Here is a 26,839-nt window from a genome sequence, read left to right on the forward strand (position 1 = left end):
TGAGTCCGATGGATGTGTGTCAATCGCAGGGTATCTATGGTGCGAATGGGATGCCATGCAACGTCAAGAGCGATTTGGAGTGGAAACGTCGAACGCACGGAAACACATACAAGCTCATCGGTTGTGTCGTTAATCGACAACAACGGCGAACGACGACGGGGCCTTTAAACGCGCGATACGAATGGAGCAACCAGTGTCATTGGATGACACATAGCCGTGTGCGCACAACAGAGACAATACTATGTGCTCATGTGAAATATGGTGCAATCCGTACAGTCAACCGACTGATTCGCGATCAGTATTATGTTGTTAGCTGTGTATTTCAAAACGTCTTATTGTTATGATTGTTTTTTTCTTCGTTCGTTCGTCGTTTGCTGTTTCGAAAAACATAGAAGAAAAAAAAACACCCGAAGAATAAGACGGTCACAACGGAAAGAGCATATGCATTATTGTTTTTTCGAATAGTTTAATATATATTTTTTTTTTCGTGTGTGTTTTTAAATTCGTTTTTACTGCATTTTCCAAAGTAACAGAAAAAAAAAATCTATCCGTTTAAAGACAAATAGACGTATATACACGAAATAGTGTTTGTTGCAGTGTTTTTGTGTAGTGTTCATTGAGAATCGACAACAACAACAAAAATTGACGATCAAAACAGAGAAAAAAGCAAGACCAACAAATGTGAATTTCCTATAAAAGTAGACAACGAAGAAGAAAAAAACAGCCAAGCAAAGAGAAGCAAAATAAAACGCCGAAAAAAATTATTGAGAGCAAGCAGAAAATTGCATGTAAATGCAGTAGCAAAAGTGTTATGAAAACTAGAAACAATCGACGATTGAATAATAATTAACTCGTTGCTATTGCCGCTATTGTCATTATTATTGTTGTGTTTTTTTTCCTTCTTTGTCTTTAAATTCGTTTGTTTGTAATTGAAACTTAATAGAAGTGTTTATATTTTCGTTGGCTGGATTTAAGAAGACGAATGATACGAAAAAATCCGCGCAATTTCTCATTGTTTATATAAATCAAGTGTAAGTTGTAGTTTTTGTTTCCCCTAAACTGTATCGAGAACGTGAGATTGTGTGCGTGTGTGTGTGTGTGTGTGTGTGACAGTTTGCATTTGTTCTGGCCAATCTTATGGTGTGGATCGGCCGTATGGAAATATGGAAATATACTGAGTGGCTGGTGAAATGAGAGACAGTGGCCAATTCGAATTGATTAAATGTATCCGGTATGCATTGTGCCAATTGATTGTGTAATTTTCTGTTCACCGTTCGATGCGCTCATCTATTTAGCAAGATCGATTTAGCCATAATCGTCTACATATCTTATTGTTCATTCGTACGTTTATTCGCATAATATTAATTCTCGCCTTCCGATTTTGGTATAAATCGAATTAAAGCAATAACAACAATAACAACAACCAACAAACATTCGCCGAAGTGACGAAAATAATACGCCGAAAGGTAATAGTGAATGATTGAAAATGAAAAATTGATCGCTTATTTAAAACGTAACAACAACAACAACGAACGAATATTGACCAAATCAAAATCTTAGCACACACATTAAGTGACAGTAGGTAGAAGAAGAAGAAGTACACAATAGCGTTCAAAATTTCAAGTGAGTAGAAAAATGGTTTAGAAACCATAAGACGAGGGAAATGAACACCACTCACAAACGAGATATACTCACTTTTTTTTCGTCTTACGTCGTCTTTACGCGATAGTGCGATAAAATTACATTTCGAAATTATAAATATAGTATACGGTGTTTGTATTTGTGTGTGTTTGTGGTATGGCTTTCGATTATCATTCCAATTTCGAAATTCATACACAGAATTGCTCATGAGAAGCCCGTGAGGTTTGTGTGTAACTCAACATCGGTGTGCTGTGTGTGAACGAGCGCGTTTTGTTCGTTGTTTGTTCAATATCTTGTCTTTTGTTGTGTGTTTCCGATAAGTTTGTTTTTTTTTCTGCGCTTGTTTTGTGGTTATCTTTCTGTCTCTTCATCGTGCGATATGCGAAATCGGTATGGATGATTTGGGCGTGTTATATTATCATCGGCAACGATGAATTCCATGATCGATGTTTCGACAATTTGTCCGATTCATTGGGCACTTGCTGCACCACTTTCTCGTTTATCATGTGAACGAAAAATAAAATAAACAAACGAATGGATGTTCGATTCATTGAGGTTTCTAATTTTGATTTTATTGACTGTATTTTTTTTTCTTCTGTGGCTGAATGAAAGTCACTCATTATTCATCGCAGCAGCGGTGATATCGTGCTCGCTGCTGGACCACAGTGAATTTTCTCTGCGCGCACGCACACGCTTGCAAATCAATTCTCACAGCTCACAATTTCAGTTGTGTATATGCGCAAACCGCTTTCAATTTGTTTATTGATAAATTGTTATTATTGATTCCATTAAATATGTGCGGTGCTGTTTGCTTTTTTGGGGCTCACTCTCTCATTGTTCGAACAATAACGAGCAATTCGTGACATCGTTATTTGGAATATGTGCCAATTTGCCGTGTGTGTGTGTGTATGTCTGTATATTTCTTTGAGTTGCACTCTTTTCCGTTAGCAGAACGTGTGAGTTATTTGTTACCATTTATTATAATAATATTTTTTTTCTTTTCCTTTCTGTCTGTCTCTCTCTCCCTCCCTCCCTCTCGCTCACTTCACGCTTCCACACTTTAGCTCTTGTCGACCGCGCTGCATTGTGTTGTTGAGTAATACATTGTTGAATCAAGTTCGATTTCATGCCTCTTTGCTTCGTTTGCTCTTTCGTCGAGCACATCTTTCGATGAAATGCATTCTTCCCCTGTTTCAATTGGTGTTTGGCACTTTTTTTCAGCTTCTTCTCTGTTTTCGATTCGGTTCATTGCAAATCGCTTTTAATTTCTATGGCACACGGGACGGAGTCGGCCGAAACGAGCGAAAATCATACCATGTGTGCATAACGTATACCGAACCATCTATAAATCATCATAATCGTTCGCTTAAATGGCTACAAAATGCATACGTAGTTGTTGCAACACTGCCACCGTCGTCGTCGTCGTCGTCGTTGTTGTCGTTGCAATTCTAGCAAACATAATACCAAGAAGCGAAATGAAAAATCTCCAAACCTCGAGAGATCGAACATGTGTGTGTGTGAGCGACGCGCGCGCGTCCAATTTATGCTGCTGCTGCTTTTGATATTGCCTGCAATTTTGCGATTTTTGCACCGTTCGAATGGAACAGCATTTTGTGTCCCAAATCATTGACTGCTCCCATACATTGCAGTAGGCGTGTGTCCATTTGTCCATGTGTTTGTTTCACTTGAATATTGTGCTTGAGTGTGGGTTCTTTTTCTTCTGTATACATACATAATTGCGAAGAGAATAAACGATAGAAATTGCATCCGCATCAATCAGAAACACTATATGCACAACATAATGCAGCTGGGCGAATAGCTCACAGCTAGGCAATTATGCAAGTGCATTTTGGTATGCTGTTCGTTGTGCATGCATCGAAACTAAATTACACACATACTATAAATACATTTATACATAAATCGAACACACTCATCCATTCTTGTGCGCCTTACTTTAATTTCACTATTGCAAGCATTTCATTTGCATTTGTGTCTGTATCTCTCTATTTCTCTTGCTTCAGCATCTCTCTCTCTCTCTCTCTCTTTCGCTCTGCTCTTCGGATTGCATTATGCGAGTCGCGACTGAATGTATGCCTCGCTTTTTTTCTCTTCTTTCATCACACATTTCATGTTCTGTACTCTATTGCCGTTTTGTTTTTTTCATTTTGGACGTTTCTAATTTTATTTGGTTCATGCTCCTCAGCATCATCGTCGTCGTCGTCATTGTGTATGTGTCTCTGGTATACGATATGGAGTCTGTGAGAGAGCAATTTCGTTTCCTACTTCATCTGCCATAATAAGATATTTTGTATGCTGAAGCCCGAGTTGTGTTCGACTGTCTCTGCCCCTGAAGCAACAACAACGACACACATCTCTTGCTCACTCTCCTGAAATCAGCTCGGATAGTATCGAGCGCGTTTGCGCTCTCCGCGCGCAGCTACTCTGTTTTCAATAAGTTAAGTCGGCGCACGCGATCCACATTTGCGGTTTCGATCCCATTCAAATCTCGTCCATGGAATGTAAAGTTTGTTCGGCGTTGTGTGTTGTTGTATGTTTTTTTTTTATTTGCTTTCGTTAACTTTGTGAGTAAATAATTGAACGATTGTTCGTGCTCTTTTCCTCGGCAGTGCAACCATAATAATAAGTCCATAAAAGAAACAGTGATCGAACGCCGAGTTTTTTGCCTGCTACAGCAGCCAGCCGATTGAGCAAATGCAAAACTTTAACATATATAAATAATAAAGCAAAACAGCGAAGGAAAAAAATTTGTAACTGCCAACGTTATAGGTGAATCGAATTGGTGAAATGGCAACCGCGAAGCACATGCCAGAAAGAAAGAAAGAAAGAAAATACAACGACGTTCTCATCGACAGCAAACCAATTATCGAAGCGGAAAAGCAGTGTTCGGTTCACACATGTTCGATAATTTATGTAAATTTTGCGCGAAATTGTTGCCAAAAATAAATAGAAGCACGGAAACATACGGCGAATGTCACGAATCAACGTACAATAACCGAAAAATTGTGCAAAATTCCAGCGGAACCATGTTATTTCTGGGATTTCTATAGTCCTTTGCTCATCGAACAAGGCAGCGAAGAAGAGTTCATTGTTCCTACTGGAAGAATGTGTGGCGGATAAATAGGAAATTGGCGAATGGGTTGGCGATGAATGAAAACCAAAGTAGAAACAAAATCAGCCACATCGCAGCTCATTTTAATGGCCCGTAATTTGGTCGTTACGTGAACAGTTTGGCTGGTTGTTGTTGTTGTGTTGTTTATTTTTTTTTTGGGAAGAAAAATGGAAATAACTCTTTTTTTTTCTCTCGAGAAAGTCTTGCATATTTTTCGTTTTCATTCAGACTCAATTTCATTCCTGTCTTTCTCCTAAAGCGCAACAATTTTCTTTCTTTCTTTCGATTGTGTGTGACTGTGAAATATTATTTTATGCTCGTTCATGGTCTGAAACTCTTTCTGTGTGCATTGGTTTATGAATCATATATTTTTTTCTTTTTTTTTGTTTAAGTTTTGTGGATGTGTGTGTGTGTGTGTTTATGCGCCGATTTTTTTTTCTCGCTCCCTTCGTGATAACGTATGTGACGAATGACAACATCAATTCAGCAAAGTAATCATTTTTATTGTGTGTGATTTTCTCCAGACGATGCAGCTCTGAACAGACAACAAACGAGAGAGAAACAAAGAAAAGAAAATTAAGCAACGAAACAAGCGCGAATTTAAACGGAACCAATTAATTGGCGTTAACCGTATTTGTAATATTGAAAACGAAACGAGAAAGAAAAACAAGAAACGCCTCATCGAATAACAATGAATGAGAGTCTAATTAGTTTGGATCAACAAAAAAAGAATTCGAAAAATGCCCGCTTTTGGGCCATGGATCATTTTCGCGGACGATCTTACCATTTAATTTCAACGTGAGAAAGCAAAGCGTCAATAAAACCGAAAAATTCGCACAGGAATATATATATATATATATATTTGTTCAATTAATCATAATACGACTCTATATATAAATATATACACATAATAAACTGAAATCGAAACGCGCGCTCTCGCGTAACCTGTCAATACAAAGTCAAATATGGATTGTGATTCGGACGAGTCGGAACGTTGGGAGGATTTTTTTGGTAAGCCATATCAATTCGGCTGTTTTAAAAACAACTGCAACAACTACAACCAAATGAATGTAAAAATTGATCAACTGCACGACATAACAAACAAACAAAAAAAATGTTTTAAGAAAACGGTCCATTTGTGTGTTATAATCTGTATATGTTGTAGAAAAAAAAGCGCTATATATGAGCGATGCTCACTCACTAAATGCTGTAGTAATCTGTGAAAGTCCAAGTGAAAGAGACAAAACCACCAGTTTAAAAAAAAGAGCCTAGGTTCATGTGATTAGCGTCGTACGATTGTCATTTTCTCTTTCAATTTCGAAATTTCGTTATGAATATTTTTTGTTTGTTTTCTGATTGAAGTTTTTTTGACTCTTTTCACTGATACTTTTTTTTTTAATCCCTCTGTTAGAAGAAAAAAACACAGCCGCTTCATTCTGCTATTTGTTTGGTTTGCATGTGATTTTGTCTTTTCGTATCTATTTAAAAAATGTATACAAAATAATAGTTGTTTAGAAACCAAAAAAGTTTAAGATAATTAGAGGTTGCATGTTGCATGTGGCATGTTGCATCCACTCAGATATGCCATATATTTTTTCTGTGTATGTATGCTTCTTTTCAGTTTCCAATGTCGAACGAAACATTCAACTGTAAATGACTCATAATTATTATCAAACCTAAGTATTTATAATTAAAGGCTTGCGCTTGAATAATAAATTCATTTGTTCAAATAAATAACGCAGCCGCAGCAGCAACAGCAAAAACAGCGTTTGAGAACGCTTCGTTGTCTTATCTGTCAACAGAGGAGAGCATGAGAAAAAAAAAACAGCATCAACAACAACAGACAAGCCAGCAAATGAATGAACGAAAAACATCTGAATTAAAATACCATTAACTTTTGTATAATGTAACATGAACTGATTCTTCTCTGCTAAATTTAAACCAAAAATCGTTTTTTTTTCGTGTGTTTCGACAACACAACGACAACTTAACATTTCTCTCTCATCTCTCGAGCGTAAAGATGCGGGACGAAATTCTTCTAGTCTTGATTACAGCATCGATTACACGTTATGTTGTTGCTGTGTTGTGGAAAAATGTGCAACACCAATTTCAATCGTTGGTCGTTGTTGTGACGTGCACGAGCGGCATCGTTTGTCAGAGTTTCGTTTACTGTCTTCAAAAAGCGGTTGGTTTTTCTTTATCGTTTTTAAGCGGCTTCTCATCACTTTCCGGCCGCTCTATTCCCAAACGAACTTTCGTAAACTCTCGTGAGCGCGCTCTCTCTCTCTCTCTCCGTATATATTTTTTTTTGATTTTGTTTTGGTTATGAAACTACGAAAATCAAAGACATATTATCGTAAAATAAAAATTATGAGCGCGTCGCCTCTTCTTGGTCAATAGGCTTTCGAATTGGAAATTTTACCGTAGAAAATGTTCAATATAATATCGAAATGCGTGTAAAAACATGGCATCTAACATGGGATTATATGGAATCGGTGAAAATAGCATTTTTATGTTTGTCTACGGTTTTGTTGTCTGCTTTTCTCTCTCTCTCACTCTGTTTAAACGGTGTAACCTACGCACTGCCATCGAATTGTGCAAATGGTTCAAGACAGCATGAATGCACAATGTAAGAGCAACAACACAGTTCATGGGCGGTCTACGCGCTACAGCAAAGACGAAGAAAAAAAGGCAGCTCGCACACATATCACCACCACGCGGTGTGCGCGCGGTGTATTGTCTGTTTTAGTGTTTGTCGTTTTTAATTTTTTTGGTTTATTTTTTTGTTGTTGAATAAGCTATAAATTACCACAAATAGCCCTTTTCCGAGTCCTCGCCGCACATTTAGCGCTTACAATTTATTGGACACTTTCAAAGAAGAAGAAGAGAAAACCTTTCTTTGCCCATAAAAACCACTTAACTTTGACAGCGAGGGCAAAAAGTGAGAGAAATGAAACATTTGCTGTGTGGCGGTGCGTTTGTTTTTATTTCTCTCTATTCATTCAATGATTTTTTTTTCCCATTTTGTCACTCATTTTATCTTGCATTCTACACTTGTTGTGGCTCAGCGCCACTCCTAATCTTGCTTCGAACTGTGAATTTTTGTTTGGTGTGTCGATTTTGAATTTGTTTTTCGATTTTTTCCTGATTTTTTTTTCTCTTCTTCTCTCCGTCGCTCTCGCGTGTGTGTGTGTGTCGGAAATGTAAACATTGGAACCGAAGGCGCATATCACCCATATAACCTACGCATATGATTTGTGTCGTTCACGCACCGTTAGAATTGTGTGTATTTTTGTATGACCGCTTAATGTGAACGTGAAAAGAAAAACAGAACAGAAAAAAAACATTGCCGCGCGCACCAAAATAATGAATGAATTAACGGGCACACAAACCAAATGAAGACAAGAGAACATGAGACGAAACGAGAGGAATAACAACAACACCAACAGCCACGAATATATTCTAGAGACCGGGAGAATTATGATGGGCAGTAAATTAACAGCACAGACAGACAGATACTATATTGAGATCAAAAAGAAGCCAGTTGATATCAAATTAGATGTACCAAACACACGGTGCCATATGATACATGATGCATTGCGCATGTAATTCACTTAACACTTGACTCTGTCGGGCCGAATGCACGGTGAGGGAGAGAGAGAGAGAGAGAGATAGAGAAAAGCTAATGAATAATCTTCGATAAACATTTACACTGTGTATGCACTGGATGGCTTGGCATTTCCCTTCAAAGTACTTTCCATTTGGGTCATTAATCGATTTCTCGGATGGTTCACTGAATACACACACATTCCCGTCTCTAATTTCATTTTGATTGAATCATAAACATTCTTTCGTCCAAATTGAACATCATTACACAATGAAATGACGGGCCAGCGGAAAGAAAATTGAATAATTTGATGAATCAGAATAAAGTTGTGGTTCATTTCATAAGAATTATCAATGCTGTGAATAATAAACAAGCCAGCAAGAACCAGATCAATTTCAATCATTTAGTCAATTCGGCGGGAAAATTGTTTTTTTTCCATATACCAAAAAATCACACGAGCAAAACAAATATTTACGTCCTTTCTAAATATTTTCGTTAACATTTTTCGTTACAATCACTTTAAAATCGATGTTTTTTTTTTCAAAATCCATTTCATTGATTATTATGCGCATTTTTTTCCATTTGATCGTGTGTTATTAACCAGAAATGAAATATGAAATTTTCGGTGAATTAATCCGTGATTATTGTAGCCGATTTGAGTGTATTTTTTTCCAAATAAAACAACGCTGCTTATTCTCGCTTGTGCATTTTTTTCTTCAGTTTCATAAGAACAACTCAATTAATGCGACTGGCCAACGTAATAAAAAAAAACAATTCGAATGAAGAAAAAAATGCTTTAGCTCATCAAGACTTCGGTGTTTTTCCTTTCAAATTTTTGTTTCGTTGTTGAGATGTGAGAAGGCCCCAAACCAAGTGTACACGCGTATTCGTATCTGAGATTGGAATTCCACTCGACGAATGATTATGTCGAAAATGCTTGCATTCCCGTCAAGTACAAGGCAGAAATTGATTAGATATGGTGTAAAGATATGTTTCGAAAATGAACTTATGTGTCTGTGCATTCTTTGGTACATGGTGCTGTGGCACTGAACACCGCTCACACGCACACACACACAAAACGCCCATATGGCACACACATAACCGAATCAAATTTGAGTCAGCTGTGCTAATTAGACCCGTTTCTAATTAAATTAAATTCATATTTTGACTGTGGTTTCCAAATCGCCGCTGCTAATGCATATGGCTCGTTAAGCCGCATGATTTGTGCTGCACTGTGCTGTGCTGTTCTGTGTGTGTGTCATTGAAAGCAGCAAGCGGCGTGCAAAAGGAACAAACAACAATCTCATATTGTTTCTGTACGGATATTTACGGGCTGATTTGTGTATATATCGTCGCCGTCGTCGTCGTCGTCGTCGTTTTTTCTGCGTTTGAGAAGCGCATTTCTCGGAATCATGTTATTAATACGGAGCTCATTGAGCAGTAGACAAAGTCCGATTATTGTTTTGCCGTGTGTCTTTTTTTTTGGTTTATTTCATCCTCATGTTTACTGTTTAGCCGTAGAAATTTTCAAATAATCTCCACTTAACTGGTGCTGCGCTTCAATGCACATGTAAACGTTTTTGCACTGTGTGGCTCATTCACTCTCGGTGTGGCTCGTTTGTTCAGTGTGAAAATGAAACGAAATCTACTAATTATTCTCATCAAATGACTTTTCTTTTCCGAAGTGTGTGTGCGAATGTAACTCATAAAGAGCTGCTTCATCCAGTACATTTCATTCATATTTGATTTCCGTGACGCAGAAGAATATTTCTAGATATTTGCCTCCATCGTCGTCGTCGCCGCTATGCCGCTATCTTTGTTGCTGTTGCAAAAGGCTATATCGTGATCTTGTGCTTTGTTAATAGCTGAGCAAATATGCTCGCAATGCGGCAACCGCGAAACAGAAACAATCATTGTGATTGATCACGCTGTTTCGTACTCGCAAAATATGCTCATTTTTTCCTCTCTACATTCCATTGCCATGTTTTTTCATCTAATTTGTTTCAGCGTCGTTTTTTTCTGCTCCTCCATCATTTCGTTCACTATTTTGTTAAGGTTGAGACCTGGCTGTGGCAACTAAAATGTCACGCATTTCGAGTAAAGATAAATGTTTGTATGAAAGCAGCAACAGCAACAACACCCGAACTGCAGGCAATTTCATTTGAATATTAAAAGGTTCTGTGTGTGTGTGTGTGTCCTACCTCTTTGCAGCACTTGAAACAGTGCCGCGGCGTAGCGGCTAGCTAAAATGTCAATGTGCGTGGATCATTGTCGGTTGTACTAACGTGGCCTTGGTGTGCTTCGATTGAAAAAGAATTTCAAATCACAACAGCCGATCTATGAGCATTGAGACTGTTTTTGTTTCGCATTTTTCACTCCCTCTCTCTCTCCATCTCACACACACCATTGGCGGTTACACACAATTAATATTCATTTCGCATGTATTCGCAAATGTTTAATATGACCAAGAGTCCATCCTACTTTGTGCAATAAAATTTAAAGAGAAAAAAAATCAGCAGAATAAACGGCAGAAGGTAACCCATTTGAATGAAAACGATTATAATTCCGTTTGTCGGATAATATTCCGATTTTTCATTCCATTCAGAGAGTTCATTTCAAATGTGATTCTTATTCGATCTTTCGAAAGATGTACTTTTTACTTCTTCCGATGTGAACAGAATAAAGCTTGAGGAGAAAAAATGCCGCGCTCCTCATCTTCTCCATCGTGCACGATCAAGAGAAATAGAACATGTGCAATATAGCTAGAGAAAGAGAGAGAGATAGAGAGTGAATAAAATTGATATGAATCGAAAACGATAATTTCTTTGTTTGGGCAAAGTGCAACGTGATTTTTTGCTCTTTGTGTCGTTGTCGACGTGTTTGAGTATTTACTACGGAATAAAATTTTTTTTTCATTTTTATTAATTTTTCACGTCAATTCCCATTGTTTGAACAGTGCCTGAGTCAGTGCTGATTTGACACTGAAATGGCAACGTATCAAACAACGAACGAAAGAAAAAAAAAAAAGCAACAATCAGCGACAAACACAAAAGGCACGAATTTGAATGCGCTCAAACGTATTTAAGTCGACGAGTTGTCACATATAAGAAAGGCAAATGACTCATGTCTACACGATTCACCGTGCATAAAAACATGATGATATTATTTTTGAAGCGATTTTGAAACTTGTTTGGCTATTTGTCTGTGAGCACATTGAAAGTTTCGATGACGTTTTTAGCGTGCGAGCAACGACGTCGACGATGACCACAAAAGCCCCAAACAAAACCAAGAAATGGAAACAGAAAATTTATTTCCATTTCTATTTGCTTATCATGTTTTTATATTTCGATTAAGTTCGACAATTTCAAGTAGTCCAAACGCACCAGCCCAAACAAAATGGAAATAGAAAAAAAAAAGAAAAAGAAACAACCGACACTACAACAAATTCTTGTTTGCATATCTAAGTAATTGCGATATGGGATCGACTTTTGAACAATTTTAATGGACACAGCCGTAAACGAAACAAGTTTCACGGCTCATTGCTTTGACCATACGCTAGATTTGTTTTTCTTTTATCTATTCGCTTACACTTCGTCTACGTATTGGCCGATCATGCTTGCGTGTGCTGTCGCAGTCGCGAGTAGAAAAAATTTCACTTTGCAATTTTTTTTTCTCGTTTACTTCTATTTCTTTTTAAAATGCGGTCGTGATCTTAATCATGTAGCTCATTAGACTCGTACCATTTCCCATTCTATTTAAATGTAGATTTTGATTAATTTATGCCACATTTTAGTGGCAAACTTTTTGACCCGACCAAGAAAAATGTAATTGAATCTTTTCTTCTTCTTTCGGTCGACAAACACACACAAGTGGCTTTTTGACTATTTCAAAATTTCATGAATTAAAAGCTATTTCATGCGGTGAAATTGCCAAATCAACGTTTAAACATGAGAATCTGTTGACACTGCGCCGTTGACTCGAGATCAAAAGCGGACAAAGAGAGTTCAAAAAGCGAAGACATAATGTGAATCGTGGCCATTGGATTAAATAGAAAAGAAACAAATCTTAAGAAGTACGTAGACCAAGGGCGATCCACTTTTTGAATTTCGACTCTGCGACCGATGGTCAACGTGATCGACAATGTGCACTTGGAAACAGGCGTCAACAACAATGGAGACAATGACAACAACAAATGAGCCGCAATTGGCACTAATCTCAAGTTTGTTGTGCCCGAACAAAGCACCAAGTGTTATCAGTCTAAATTGAACTTATATTAAATTATCAGTTTGATCAAACAAACCCCATTCGGCTATTCTTTTCTTTTCGCATCACATTTAGTACAAGCGCACAAGTCAATAATCAATGTGAATTAAACGCCATTGTTCGCCACTATAAATTTGACTCAACGCAAATGTAAAGGCGGCCAATTTATGGGGTGATTTTCCGCACCGATTTTATCATTCGAAACACACATGTTGTCTTAGCTCGTTCGATTTTTATTGCGAAACAAATCGAGAGAGAGTGTGAGACACATTCAGCGTCTGAGTCTATCACAATCATCATTGAATAGACACATGTTTGTCCGTATTGTTTCGTATTATCCACCAGTAAGCTTCCGTAAAAGGTGTGATCAGTTGTGAAAAAATTAAGAATATCTACATAAAACGACGACGTGACGACGTTGATTTTAAATTACGCGGAAAAATGAAATCGTATTATTATTCTTTCGGTTCTATTTCGAATCGGTTGTGGATGGGGTTTTGTGCCTTCTTTTGGTGTAATTGTGTAATTAACGCATTAATTGTTTTTTTTTTATTGGCTGATGTGCATACACATCTTTGCGTGTGTTTGTGTTGTGCGCACTTTGTTTGTGCGCTGCCAACAAAGTAACTATAACGTGGCTGCACAACAAGGAATCACTTTTCACTCGGTCGAACAAAGGCAAAACATGTTTTAAATTTCCACTTCTATTTTTGGTGAGTTGTTTATTATCGTTAGCACATAGTTGCGTTTGTGGTGTTGTACCGCTCGCGCACAACACAATGAGGTGTGTTCGAAATGTTCTTTTTGAAAGAAAAGAAAAAAACGAGAAGCAGCAGCGAGAGAAAACAAGAGCGAGCGAGAAGAGTTGGTGCAATGCCCTTTTCGATCTATATATTTCTTGTGAATTTCTCTCGGATAGCTGAGTGATTCACGTCATTTAATAGGACTTTTGGCCGGTGTGTGTGTGTGTTTAGTCGAGAACACAAATGCATTAGACAAGTTTATTGCTGATTCTGGTGAATCATGTTAAAAACTACTGTCATTCAAATGCCCATTTTCTGGGAAATCGAGTAACCGAAGATAGGAAGAAAAAAACAGCAAACAAGCCCAAAAAAATGGCTACAACCAAAAACAATTATCTCTATCACACGCTAATAAAGCAACCAACCGACCGAATGTGAACGTAACGAGACCACGATGCACATAGCACCAACGATAAACCAACATTCCGATGGCATTTCATAGTCTCTTTCCCTCGCTTCATTGGCCGATTGCAATTTAAGATGTGGCATGCAAGCGACGAAGCACCGAAGAGAAGCAAGCAAAAAAAACGAAGGTTCAACCATCCACACTGGATGGAAAGATTAGGGCTATGATTCAAGTTTGCATATCATATTTATGCACGCGCCCGTCTTGTTCTCACTGACTAACCAAATTGTTCTGTTTATCAATCATTCTTTCGCCATGTTCAAGAGCGAGAGAGAGATAGAGAGGAAAGAAGAGAGAAAAAGACACCTCAGTAACAATAACAACAACAGAAACGCATTTAATCGGCCGCAAAAACACCGTTATTACTCAAGAAATGAAAAGCAAAAAAGAAACAAACCAACCAATTCAAAGTCATTCACTCATGAATTGGTGTTGCGGTTGCGCTTGTGCCCATGTTCAATGATTTATCGATGATGATTCTGTGCAACACTGAGTAAAGTGTGCAAATGGCATATGATTTTCAGCATTCACGTCATACACACACATCACATAACATAATGGAATGCATCGTGCTAAAGAAACCGATGGCAATCTTTTGTTTTTGTTGCACATGTTATAATAAAAGAAAAGAGTGGCAAATGAATCGAACAGCGCATCGAATGAAATGAAGAAAAAAACACTCAAACACATTCGAAATTTGCATTGTTGAGTCTTGCGGCGAAATTTGTTTTCATCAACACACCACCAATCACACCGCCGCACACATACAAAACCGGTATTTAGATGGATGTGCGCTCGTCGCGTTCAGCTAAGGGACCATGACAACAATGTGTTGGGTAAATATTGGTTTGAGTGTGCGCTTGATCGCTCGCTGATTTATCAAACGCGATGACTCATTGAACCGAGAATTATCTTCGCGAATAAAACGCGATGACTAAACCATATCAAATGTTACGCCACGCATACGAAAGGTGCAAAAACACATACACATACCAGAAACCGAAAAAAAAACACAACACAGACAAGATTGTGGCAAGATAAAGAGTGATGGAAAAAAGACAGTAGTGAAATTTTGGAACCTCGAACCTTCTCTGTTGTTGTTTTTTTTTTTCGTCTTCGTTCAGTTTAGCACAATCATTCATTCGTTGTACGTAAAAAGCATAATAAAGTGTTATTATTTAACCGAAAAAAACCAAAATAATCGCAATGAATTTTGTATTGTTTGTTATTTGTTTGACGTTTTATCGAGCGAACAGGCGATTCCGACACAATCGCAACTAGATATGTGCAGAGATATAAAAATTGTTTTGAATACAACCAAGTATAAATAGGTAGATATAGATATAAAAGAGAAGTTAAACGACCTTCACATGTCTAACCGTGCGGCGTAATTCATGCGTGTGTATGTGTGTGTGTGTGCGTTGGCTTTGTTTTAATTTGAATTTGGCGAGTTGATTTGTCAAAGGCCAGATGTTTTGCGTTTACGACCTTTGTTGTGGTGTGTTTTTTTTTCTCTTCTTCTTCATTCGTGTGCTGTTCCTACGCCATTACAATGAGTTGATTTTATGTTGCGATTTTCAAATGTAGATTTAACTCCTGGATAATGAAAACAAATTTATAATCCATCGCGCGCCGCATGCCAATGGGCCTTGAGATGTGATTTTGTTCCAATTGTTTGTATTACAGTTTTTCCTTCAAGTCATTGGAATCGACGCCAATTGTAATAACAGTTATTGTAAGATCCATCGATGTGGTGTTGCGTGTGAAGGACACCTGAACAAGAACTGAACAAAGCAAAGCAAGAAAAAACAAGAATCGAACATAATTCATCTTTGAGTCTTAAGGTGGTGTTTCATTCAAAGCCATCAACATAATTATTCATCGAGATTGAATGTTGATCAAATGCATTGAAACCATGTCGAATGAATAAATGTGTATGCATTGCATGCGGTGGGGCTTTTTTTTCGGCCCAATGCTTTCTTTGACTCTCTTGCATGCCATCAGATTTTTCACATGCATTCATTGCATGAATTGCCGCATTTATCTCTCTTTCAACGTTCTTTTTTATTCATTTTCAAATATGTGCAAGAATGCTCGTTTGAATTTCGCACTTTTTTTCGCTCACTCTGTACGCCCCTGTGTTTTCCATCTGCCTCTCTTTCACCGTGTTTGTGTTTTTAGGTCGCGCGCAAAAAACACTTAACCGACAACGATGAGAGAGCAAATGCGCTGATAATGAATGATTGATTCCCTTCTTTTATTGCGCCAATATGCTTTAAATTCGTTTGTTTTTTTGTTTTCTGCGTAGTTTTCATTCGAAATTGTCTTGTTGTGTCTATTGGTATTGTAGCAAATTGTTCTGTTCGTCTGTTTGAAGTACCCCGTCTATGTGCCATATTTTTTTTATGTGTTCACAGTTTTGTGCTCGTTCGTTTCGTTTTGTGTGGTATTTTTTGTTGACGTTTTCAATAACTATTTTATCAATATTAATGTTTATTCTATGTATTACACATTCGAAATTTTATAGCCTTTCGTTCGTCGAGTGTATGTTTAATCTTATCATTATTATGTGTGCCTTATTATTCTGCGAATCGTGTGTAATTGAACGAATACCGGCAACCGGTTTCAATTTTCTTTTACGTAATACGTGTTTGTGTGTGCCTGAGTATTTATTGCGTTTATTTTCGCTTGAAACATGATTCACACCAAAATACAACAAATAATGTCACTAACCACTTTTCTCTTCTTGTTCACTCTCTCTCTCTCTTTCTCTGCCTCTCCGTCTCTCTTACTCTCTGCGCGTTCGATTTTGGTCTGCCCCGTACCAAATGGTGGCGTCAAATAGGAAGCTCAACCGATATATCACCGTCGGTAATTGCGTATTATGATCGTCTTAGCTCGTCGTCCACCGATCACACCAATTCACTTAAAAGTCTGTCACACAGCAAATCTTCCCTTCTTATCGATACAAACACGAGCTACAACAATAATCCATTGCTTGGTAAATTGCTACACTTTCCATCTTTTGTAAATAAATACACTGTTTCTCTCTTTCATAGCATGAACAAGTGCATTACTGCATGTCATTTTCCCCTCTCCGTGTCATCCCCCTTCACGACAGCACTAGTGTATGCATTCAATTTTACACACATTTCTTCTTGTCCATTTCGATTTAGATTTCGATCGAGTAACATCACGAACGAGAGTTGCAAATGTGGAAGAGACATTAATAAAATCACTGAAACCAACGCCGCCACCATTGCCAAAATTACCACCGCCATCGATTCATCGACGTCATCGTAATTTTCGTGCACTATCGGCAAATGTGCAACGGCTCATATCACATTCGAATACATCGTTACATCCGGACGATATGAACGAGAATCATTTGGCTGACGACGATTCTTCAAATTTGAATTGTGTGAGGAAGCGTTTTTTGGCCTCACAAATTACCGTGCCAACAACCGTGGTAACGAATGGCAGCAGCAAATTTAAGCATCCACTGTCAAAGAATACATGCAAACTGACACAGTCCGGCGGAAATGACTTGGTCATCGATGGTGATTCAGATGGTGGATATGTTACACCACCGGAAATTCCCTATGCAAACATCGACCATGTGTATGACATTGTCAATGCGAATGTGAACAGCGATGATCCTGATGAAGATACCGTCGATAAAACGCCCATCAATGAGTGTCCACCATTCGATTTTAACCATGAAATCAACTCGAACATTTTGGACGACGATGTGTACGATGAAGTGGTCAAAGAAGAAGCAAACGAAAATGAAGAGGCTGAAGCGGAACACAAAAATGCATGGGAATCTAGTGAAAATAATGATACGGCCGCCGTGGCTACCGCCGATGATCCATTAATTTCCTTGAAAAATACGAGTTTTATACATTCGATTGCAAATAAATGTGAACACGTTCCGGCAAATGATTCGTCACAAAGTGGTAGTGCGCAAAATTCACCGACACTTTCACAAAAATCCACCGCCAGCCACGATAGTCAAACGACAAAATCAACGACGGCGACGCCAACAAAAAGCCAATTATTTGCAATTAAAGCTCAAGTCATTGAACAAAGTACAAAGAAACATTCACCAATAAGTAGCTCCTCCTCGGGCAATGATACAACCACATTGGCTAATGCAGTGGAAAGTGATCCATTGCCCGCGACTTATAATAATAACAACGAAGCAACGGCAGTTCCAGTACCGGCAGCCACACCACCAACAACGACAGCGGTCAATCACAAGGAGAACGCTCAATTCACGATTGACTTGAAGCGCACGAAAATTCGTCCATTGTCATCGGTTTCGATTAGTTCGACGAGTTCATCGTCAAGCTCAGCGTCCGATGAGCATTCATCGAATCAAAATGCTATTTCATATTTGGCGAGTGTTGAGAGTTTAGCGGATCACAGTGAAAATGAATTGGCCATTACGAGCCCCAGTTTAACTGTCACCGAACGTGCTTGCCTAGAAATTATCGACTCCGAACGCAATTATGTCGATGATTTGGGTCAAGTTATCCGAGGGTAAGATAACACAGTCATGTTTACATTAACATGTGTGGGCATTTTATTATTATTTGACGACAAAGGGGAAACAAAAATATATACTTAGTTATCGTTATGCGTTTCAATTAATGAAACAAAACAGAAAATAATGGACGACACACATATCATGTAACTAACGCTAACAATTTTTTGCTTTTGTTTTCTTCTCTTGTTGCTGCTGTTGTGTGTGTGCGTGTGTACACAATTCTAGCTATTTGAATGACTGGCAAGAGCGAGGCCATCTCGAAGCGCAAGAGCTGAACACATTGTTTGGAAACATTCAGGAAGTGTACGACTTCAATGTGATATTACTGAGAGAATTGGAGCAATCCGGTACGGAGCCGAATAAAATAGCGAAATCCTTTATCAAGCTGCAAGACAAATTCGATGCATATACACAATACTGGTGAGTCATAACGAACGGATGGTTGGTGTTTCGTGTTTGCTTGCGCGCACGAACTAAACTCTCTCTCTCTCTCTCTCTCTCTTTCTCTCTAATACAAACCACTACTACGCCACACATTTTCCAGTTATTACTTTATCACAGAAAACCCATTTTTGCTTATTGTGTGTACCTATATTTCGCTCGCCGACACTTCAATACATTTAAACAAGAGTAGCATGTGAAATGAGTCATCGCTATGCTACCAATTTTTTCTCTCTTTCTTCAAACGGATGGTCGTTTTCTCTGTGTCATTTGATCGTGTTTATCAACACGGGAGGAAATTCCACTAGTTTTTTTTTTTGGGCCCATTTGATGACGATGACAACAACGACAGTAACGAATTCTACAGAAATTCTACTAATTTAGGGTTTCGGTTCCCGTTAGATGACCAAAAAAACGAAAAAAAAATTCAAACAAGCATTGACATTGGCATGAATTAGTTCCGCTGCAACCAAATTATTTTCAATCAAATTCTCATCCATCTTTTCTACTCTCTCTTGCTCTCTTGCTAAGCGCATTTTGCCGCATGAGAGCACATAATATTTTATTTCATTTTGTTTTTATTTCTCCATTTGTTTGGAGGCTAGAGAGACGCTTTGAAACTAAATATGAATAAATCTTACTATATAATCGCAATCCATACGATAAACGACACGCTCGTGTGACGTAATTTTTTTGTTCATTTCAAATTCAACTGTTCGGCATTGCTTGTCGGCTGTTCCACTTCGTGGCTCACATTTTATTCAAATGACAAATTGACGTTGCTATTACGCGAGAATGCCATGTGCATTATTTAACGAGAGGCACGGTAACTGCATGCTACAATGACCGATTTCTGTCGATTTGTCTGCATTTTCCCCCCGAATCGGCTTACTGTTCATGTTTAGCTAAACTAGTTTTTTTGTTTTTCTATGCGTAAAAAAAATACTTTATTTGCAGGTGCATTGGAATTTTCCGCTAATCTGAGATTCTAGGGATTTTCATTGTGTTTGCGCGCTAATTTGGTATTTTTGAACATTTTTTTTTCTTTTTCTTTTGTCTCGTTTTGCAGCACCAGTTATCCAGATGCCATATCGTTGTTAACAACATTGCTACAGGCTTCGCATACGAATGCCTTACTAGCAACAACACAAAAAAGTCTACAACATACGCTGCCGCTGGGCTCATATCTACTGAAACCAGTTCAACGCATTCTCAAGTACCATTTGCTGCTCGATGTAAATACATTTTAATTATCACTCGATTCTTTTTCTTCTGTCTCTCTCTCTCTATTCTCACTCACTATTCACACCACATAGACAGCTAAATTCGACCCGAACCAATTATATATACTCATTTTGTGAATTTAACTCAATTCGAATTCACCGTACTACCGCTCTCTGACTCTCGACCATATGTTCACTTCGAATGACTTTTTTCGCGTTAAAAATATTCGTTTTTATTGGATTTAAATGGGCAACGTTTGGTAGAAATGTTGAAACGACGAAGAAAAGAAAACATAACACAGATAAATGAATAATGGAAAATGATTTGTGAAGGGAAGATGACGTCGTCGTCGACAACGATGTTGATGATGATGATAAACAATGTAAATGTGTTTGGGGAAAGGAAATATTCTCAAGGGCATCCATCGATTACAAGCAATTTGATCATTTTGAAATATGGAATCAATTAAAAGAAACCGGAGAGTGGATAGAGGACCCAGTGAACTCCGTCGTCGAGTCGAATTCAACTTTCCGAACAAATTTGTGTTGAATTGTGAAATATGTTGATTGTTTTCAATTTTATCGAATGCGTGATTGATGAAAAGCGTACAATATAATTAATGATGTAAATCTTTTTTTAGAATCTTCGAAAGCATTGCGATGTAGTTGAGGTGTTGCAAGCTCATGATATCATGAGGAATGTGGCTCAGCACATCGATCAAGTGAAGCGAAATCTGGAGCAACAAAGTCGTGTACGTGAGCTATCGGGAATTTTAGACGGTTGGCTCGGGCCCGAGCTAACCGTTCTAGGTGATTTGGTACTCGAAGGAATGCTCACAGAAAATGGCAAACCACGAACTGTGCTACTTTTCGAGCGTATGCTGATTATCACCAAGAAAAAGGAAGATAATCGACTTCAGCTCAAGACATACATTAACGTAAGTCATAAGCAACGCATTCGTTTTGCTTTGCGTTAGTGTCAATGTGATTTCTTTTAGATTAATCAAAACTCTCTTTTTCAGTGTAAGAGCCTAATGTTGATTGAACATTTGCCGGGCGATCCAGAAAGTTTTAGTGTAATTCCATACAATGATCTACATCCGAATCAAATCAAATTAACGGCACGAAATCGAGACCAGAAGCGTAAATGGGCACAGCACATTAAGCAAGTCATGCTAGCCCACTTTGATATTCCGAATCGTGCGAAAGAGTTACTGTTTCAATTGGGCGAAGAGGATGATCGTTCAACCGATAAAAACACATGGCGTTGGAATCATAACTCATCGACAACACCCGAATATCTGGAACGACGCAATCAGTATCGTCGCAGTGAAATGCGTTATCGATCGAAAAAATCGCGAAAAATCTTCAATGCCAGTTTATCAATGGTCGAAGATCAATTTGATCAACCAATCACAAATGCCGACAATGGCAAAAACAAGCAGTTAGATTCAATGATAAAGGAGCTGCAACAACGGAATTCGTTGATCAAACAAAATGACGACACCGTATCCATTATGAGCGGCACAACGCAAGCGACTGATTTGGAATCAAGAACTGATGATAATGATGATCTGAGCATTTGCAACGACTATGAAATACCATTCGATGCAAACAAAGCGCTACCGTGTAAACCGGCATCAGCTTTGGATAAGGCAAAATCCAAACTGCTTGAAGTTCGAATTTACAATACAAAAACGTTGCCCAAGCGCATCGCAAATCTGAAGAAGCAACGATCAAAAACGCTGAAGGAAACCTCAAAGTTTTACATGGATTTGCCGGAAGAAAACACCGATACGGTTCTGAAAATCACCGAAACATCCGATGATTTATCGATTGGTGATGGTCGGGTGAATCGACGGCGTGCATCTCTCGATGCAACCGACACAATCTCGAAGAATTTGGATGACAGCAATCGAAAATTGTCCAGTGTGTCGTTGCTGACGCCTTCGAATCTCATTCAAAAACACGCAATAAATAAAAGCAAGCGTGACATCGATATTATTTCGGAATTGTTGAAGGATCACAAAGAATTCGATCGGATTTTGAAAAAGCCACCAAAGAAGCTGTCCGAAAGTGAAAAATCATCGCCCAATCATGAGCTGCGAAATTCAAAATTCGCCAAAGGTGAACTGTTCTTTAAATTGCCGCTGCCACCCATTCCCGTTGAAGCAAATGAGTTCAGTAGGAGTGAGAATTTTATTCAACGTGATCTGCCGCCTGAACCGATCTACGAGTCACTTCTGCGAAATGTGCATGTTCCGTATAAATTTCCATCGCCGGTTTTAAATCGATCATTGTCACAGCCAAACAGTCGATTCCTGAAGGTCAAACGGCCCACCGAAGCACCACCAAAACGTCCCGATTCCGATTATGTGACGTTGACTTTTGATGAAAACGGCGAAATGACCAGCATTGATGATGAGGTGCGGCTACCGAAACATGGATCACATTTTCGTAAGAGCGATACAAACATCAATTATCACGTACGAAAAATGTCCGATGAAAAGGTGCCATCGTTCGAATCGTTCAGCTCATTCATTGAGGGATCGCGACGCAGCACATCAAGCGAAACTGACTACAGCAACGTGAGCATTTCGAGCATTCAAACGACCAAATCGTCCGATCTACTGTCACCGCAGAACACATCACACGATGCTTCAACGTTCAACGGCACGGAAGTCTACAAAAGTGTGGATCATTTAAATTTTGGCAAACCATCGAATAAACTGCCCGAACGACGTGTGTCCGATGTGACTGGCATGCATCGCAAGAGTATCATTCATAAGCAGGGTAGCAAAGCACTTGGATCTCGTATCGCCTCCGTTGATTATGCCGATCCAAAAATCTTATTTGCAAACAACAACAGCTACTTGTCGTTGACGAGTAAACCGTTTATTCAAAGTTTGGCCAACTTACAACGAGATTCAGCCTTTTCATTGACTTCATCAAATGATAGCGTTAACATTGCGGCAAGTCAAGATATTCCAAAAACGCCAACAGTTGAACCACAACAGGTCACCGTGATTTATACGAATCAACAGGTGAAAAACGATACAATCGATGTACCGACGTTGAATGTGTGCAAAGCGTCATCGTCATCGCATTCGAGCAGTAGCAGCAGTGGCGATGATTCATACTATGAAAAAACGGTTGAGTCATACTTGGAAAATGATGGAATTTTCCGTGATTCGGCCATTTACAGTGACGACAACACGGAGAAGCCATACTCACGCCCCGAACACATTTACAGTACAATCGATGAGGTGAAACAAGAGGAAAAGGTGAAACCGGCCATTCCACCGAAATTGAATTTGGCAAAGGTGCAAAATGCCAGTGTTATTACACGCTCAGCACCACCGCCACCACTTCCAGCTAAACCATTGTTTGCACCGCCCGCTTTACCGGCCAAAGTTGGCAAACGTTGCGAACAAACTCTCGAAAAATTGATGGCCACCCCATTGCCACCGCCACCATCAACCGAAAATACTAATCCATTTCGGAAAAGCGACACTCCATCAACAAATTCAAACTCATCCGACAGTGATACGGTCAAAACACAATCAATCATCACCATGAAACAGAAATCGATGGAAGAGCAGGAAAAACGACTGTCGGAAAAGAGCATTCAAATAACACCGCCACCGATTCCTGCCCGAAATTTTTCCAACAAAAATGCATCATGGGTCATGAAACAGATACAGAACCTTGAACTCCAGAACTTCGAGAAATAAGAACTTTGAGAAAGAAGCTTGCCCATTGTTTTGAATGCAATTGGGGATCTTTACAGTAATTACATAATTGTAATTTCATACATCATCGAACATGTACCGCGGTGCCTAGAGCTTAGCACCGCTAAGTTGAGTAAATATAGATTTAGAAAAAAAAAATTGTATTTTTTCAAATTGGGATCGAAAAAAAATGACTAGTCAAACGAATATTATTCGCTTTGTAGTTGCAATTGGCATTATGCACGTTACGTGCAATAAAAACAATGCTCTTGAATATGATGTGTTAATGTCAATCAAACAGAAGAAAAAAACCTATAGATGGCAATCAATAATAATAGTTCCTCATCGCAAATTAGAAAATTTAATCGGAAAAAATTAAATATGAGAAAATTGTACTTTGATCTAATTCGTACAATTGAAAGAGAAAAGGAAAGAAAATTCATTAATTATTAATTGTGTTTTTGAGCAATTGTAAAGTGAGAAAAATCGACTGTATTTTTTTTAAGTGGTAGAAGCGAAAAGCAAGCAAACAATTTATACATAAAAATAATGGCATTTCGAATGTTTTAATCAAGTATTTTACACATCCATCCACGTCCACACATACACAATTTATGGGAAATTTATTATATATATTATATACACGTATTTATCAAAGAGATTTATTTAGATGTTCAAAGGGAAGAAAAGAAAAATTCTACAAGATGAACTATTTTGCACTTATTAAGTCCATCACAGAAAATGAAAAGAAAATTTTAACACATGTTTGTAATGTTCTTCTGTTTAGCGATTTTCTAGATTCTTTTTTTTTTAAATTCAAGCAAAGGCATTCTATTCAGATTTAAAGATGTATTCTTGCTTTCTTTTTTAAATGCACTAGTTGAAGATAGTTTGCGCCATTGCGAATTATGTCATGCAAATCGAATAATTTGCGAATAATTTAGAAGAAAATTGTACGTTTGAAATTCTTTTCTATGTATTTAAAATATTTAAGTATGAATTAGTTTATTTTTGTTTGTGTATTGAGGAGAAGAAATGCGCGCAGGACCACACAAAAGTCAGCTAAATATTTATTACTACTGTCCCTCATTTAAATAATGTAATATCTGAAAATAAACATTTCATATGCAAAACATTTTGAATAGAGTTACCCGAAAATTGCCCATTTTTAGGTTGGAGCCATCGTAGTAGCTATTGGTTGATTTATGAGACCATTTTTTATTGATAGATCTTCTTAAATTGTCTCCATGTTTTACTCTTCTAGAAAATTGAATTGAATGAACATTTCGAAATCAAATTATTTTCATTGGCATCAATTTTAAAATGGGCAAATTTTGGCATATATAATTTACAAAAGTAATACAATGAATTAGTTATTTTTATGAATATTTAAAATGAGAATGTATTTAACAAATTTATTTAAAAAAAAAAGAAGAAGAAGAAAGACTTGTATTCTTTATATAGGTACACGAAGCGGTGTCATTGCAAACAATTGAAAAGCAATCGTTTGAAATGAAGATCAAAGCGTTCAATGGCATTTCAGAGACAGAAGTAACATATTCGATGTTTGCAAACTGTTTGCAATAAACTCAAAAAATGAAGAAGAATGATCAAAATACATCGATTAAAAGTTACATTTTAAATAAATCTTCGATATGACTTTTTTTTTTTTAATTCTGATGTCTATCCAAGACATCGACAATCAGTAATAAGCAATTGTAATTTTAAATATCATTGCCATTTTTCAACAATGTAAAACAAAATCAAAATTAAATAATATCAACTCTTTTTTTCAATTTTATCATAAACAATTGTGGCGTGTTTTGATTTTTCAGACATATTGTTCCATCGCTTTTTATGAATGCAATCTATTCATTTTCTGTGTTTTCAGAAAATCCAGTTCATAGAAAATAGAAAGGTAAGTTTATAAGAAAACAAACATGGAAAAAAAAATTAGCAGTAGCGGTGGTAAACGATGTTTATTTAAGCCATTCTTTTATGAAAAAAAAAAATGGAATCAATGAAAAATTTCCAAGTGACTTCGCAATGAATAAATAGTTTCGAGCATGCAATTTTCAACTGCAATCGATTCAAAAGTCATTGCATTTAAAACAGATGTGTATATGGCTTTGCGACAAAATAATCAAAGCCCATCGTTAAAGTTATATTTATTTCAAATATCAAATGTGTATCTGGTTGATTTCGCTTTTATTTTAAGAATCATTAGCTATTACCCTGCAATTTTTATGGGACATGACGTCTGGTATCAAATTAAAATCTTCGTATTAGCCTATACGAAGAGGAAAGCGCTGCGGATTTAGGCTGTCATCTTGACCCGGTCTATGGATGTGACGTCAATCGAGTGTGGTGAGTTTTAGCTTGCATCAAATACAATGAAAATTCGTTTTGAAAAAAAATTGAGTGCACCTGCACATACTGGAAACAATGACAATGCACCGGATGCTCAAAGAAGTTGAGCATTTTATTTTTATTTTATTAGCCACTAAAGATATATCTATGGACGGTCATGTTGACACACATGAATGCACACAATTCGAAAACCTCATTTCTAATACAGAGGCAGTGACGAAAGTAAAGTGTGTAACAAAAATAATGTTAGCACTGGATATTCGATAAACGCAGAATCATGTACATTAACAAATGTTGGCTATAATTTGAGACTGTGTTCGAAATGTACTTTTCAATTTTACGTTATGCCACCGTTTCTTTTATTCCGTGCAAAATATGTGATCATCCATAGAATAGGTCGTCAGTATTCGATTGGAAGTTGCGGGAGTTGGTTCAGCATAGGAGAAATCTTAAATCGATAGAAAGTTCCTTAGAAACACAGTTTAAATTCAGAATAAGAAGAATGGAAGTGAAATTTACAATAAATCAGCAAGAATACACAAGTACTTCAACACACTATGAATTAATAATTGGACAAGCGATAAAATTTCATTTATTTTTGTGGTCATTTTATATTCCAAAATTCAATCAGTTCGACCAAGTGAAGTGCCGATCGACACAAGTTTATTGGTG

General features: G+C 37.6%; 2 protein-coding genes across 18 annotated transcripts in view; both read left to right on the forward strand.

The window, feature by feature from the left end:
- Positions 1-275: 275 nt before the first annotated feature.
- Positions 276-24,932, forward strand: LOC129577054 (uncharacterized). 17 transcript variants are annotated; one of them, XM_055463478.1, is made up of 8 exons: positions 276-1,031; positions 5,296-5,782; positions 16,696-16,851; positions 17,027-18,395; positions 18,628-18,822; positions 19,913-20,078; positions 20,708-21,004; positions 21,089-24,932. In XM_055463478.1, exons 2-8 carry the CDS (start codon positions 5,737-5,739, stop codon positions 23,798-23,800), a joined length of 4,941 nt encoding a protein of 1,646 aa, XP_055319453.1. In that variant the 5' UTR covers positions 276-1,031; positions 5,296-5,736; the 3' UTR covers positions 23,801-24,932. The 17 variants fall into 17 exon arrangements, with proteins under 17 accessions (XP_055319453.1, XP_055319459.1, XP_055319460.1 ...); XM_055463484.1 differs by having other exon boundaries at positions 276-788; XM_055463479.1 differs by lacking the exon at positions 276-1,031 and adding an exon at positions 1,060-1,466.
- LOC129577064 (COP9 signalosome complex subunit 6) overlaps positions 17,106-26,839 on the forward strand; it is a 50,684-nt gene continuing 40,950 nt past the window's right edge. Inside the window, exon 1 of the mRNA XM_055463522.1 lies at positions 17,106-17,109. The gene's annotated coding sequence lies outside the window, so the exon portion shown is untranslated. The remainder of the gene's footprint in view (positions 17,110-26,839) is intronic.

Source organism: Sitodiplosis mosellana, unplaced genomic scaffold, assembly GCF_009176505.1.
Source record: "Sitodiplosis mosellana isolate CC-2019 unplaced genomic scaffold, AAFC_SMos_1.0 Smas_scaffold_6197, whole genome shotgun sequence".
Classification (NCBI taxonomy): Eukaryota; Metazoa; Arthropoda; class Insecta; order Diptera; family Cecidomyiidae; genus Sitodiplosis; species Sitodiplosis mosellana.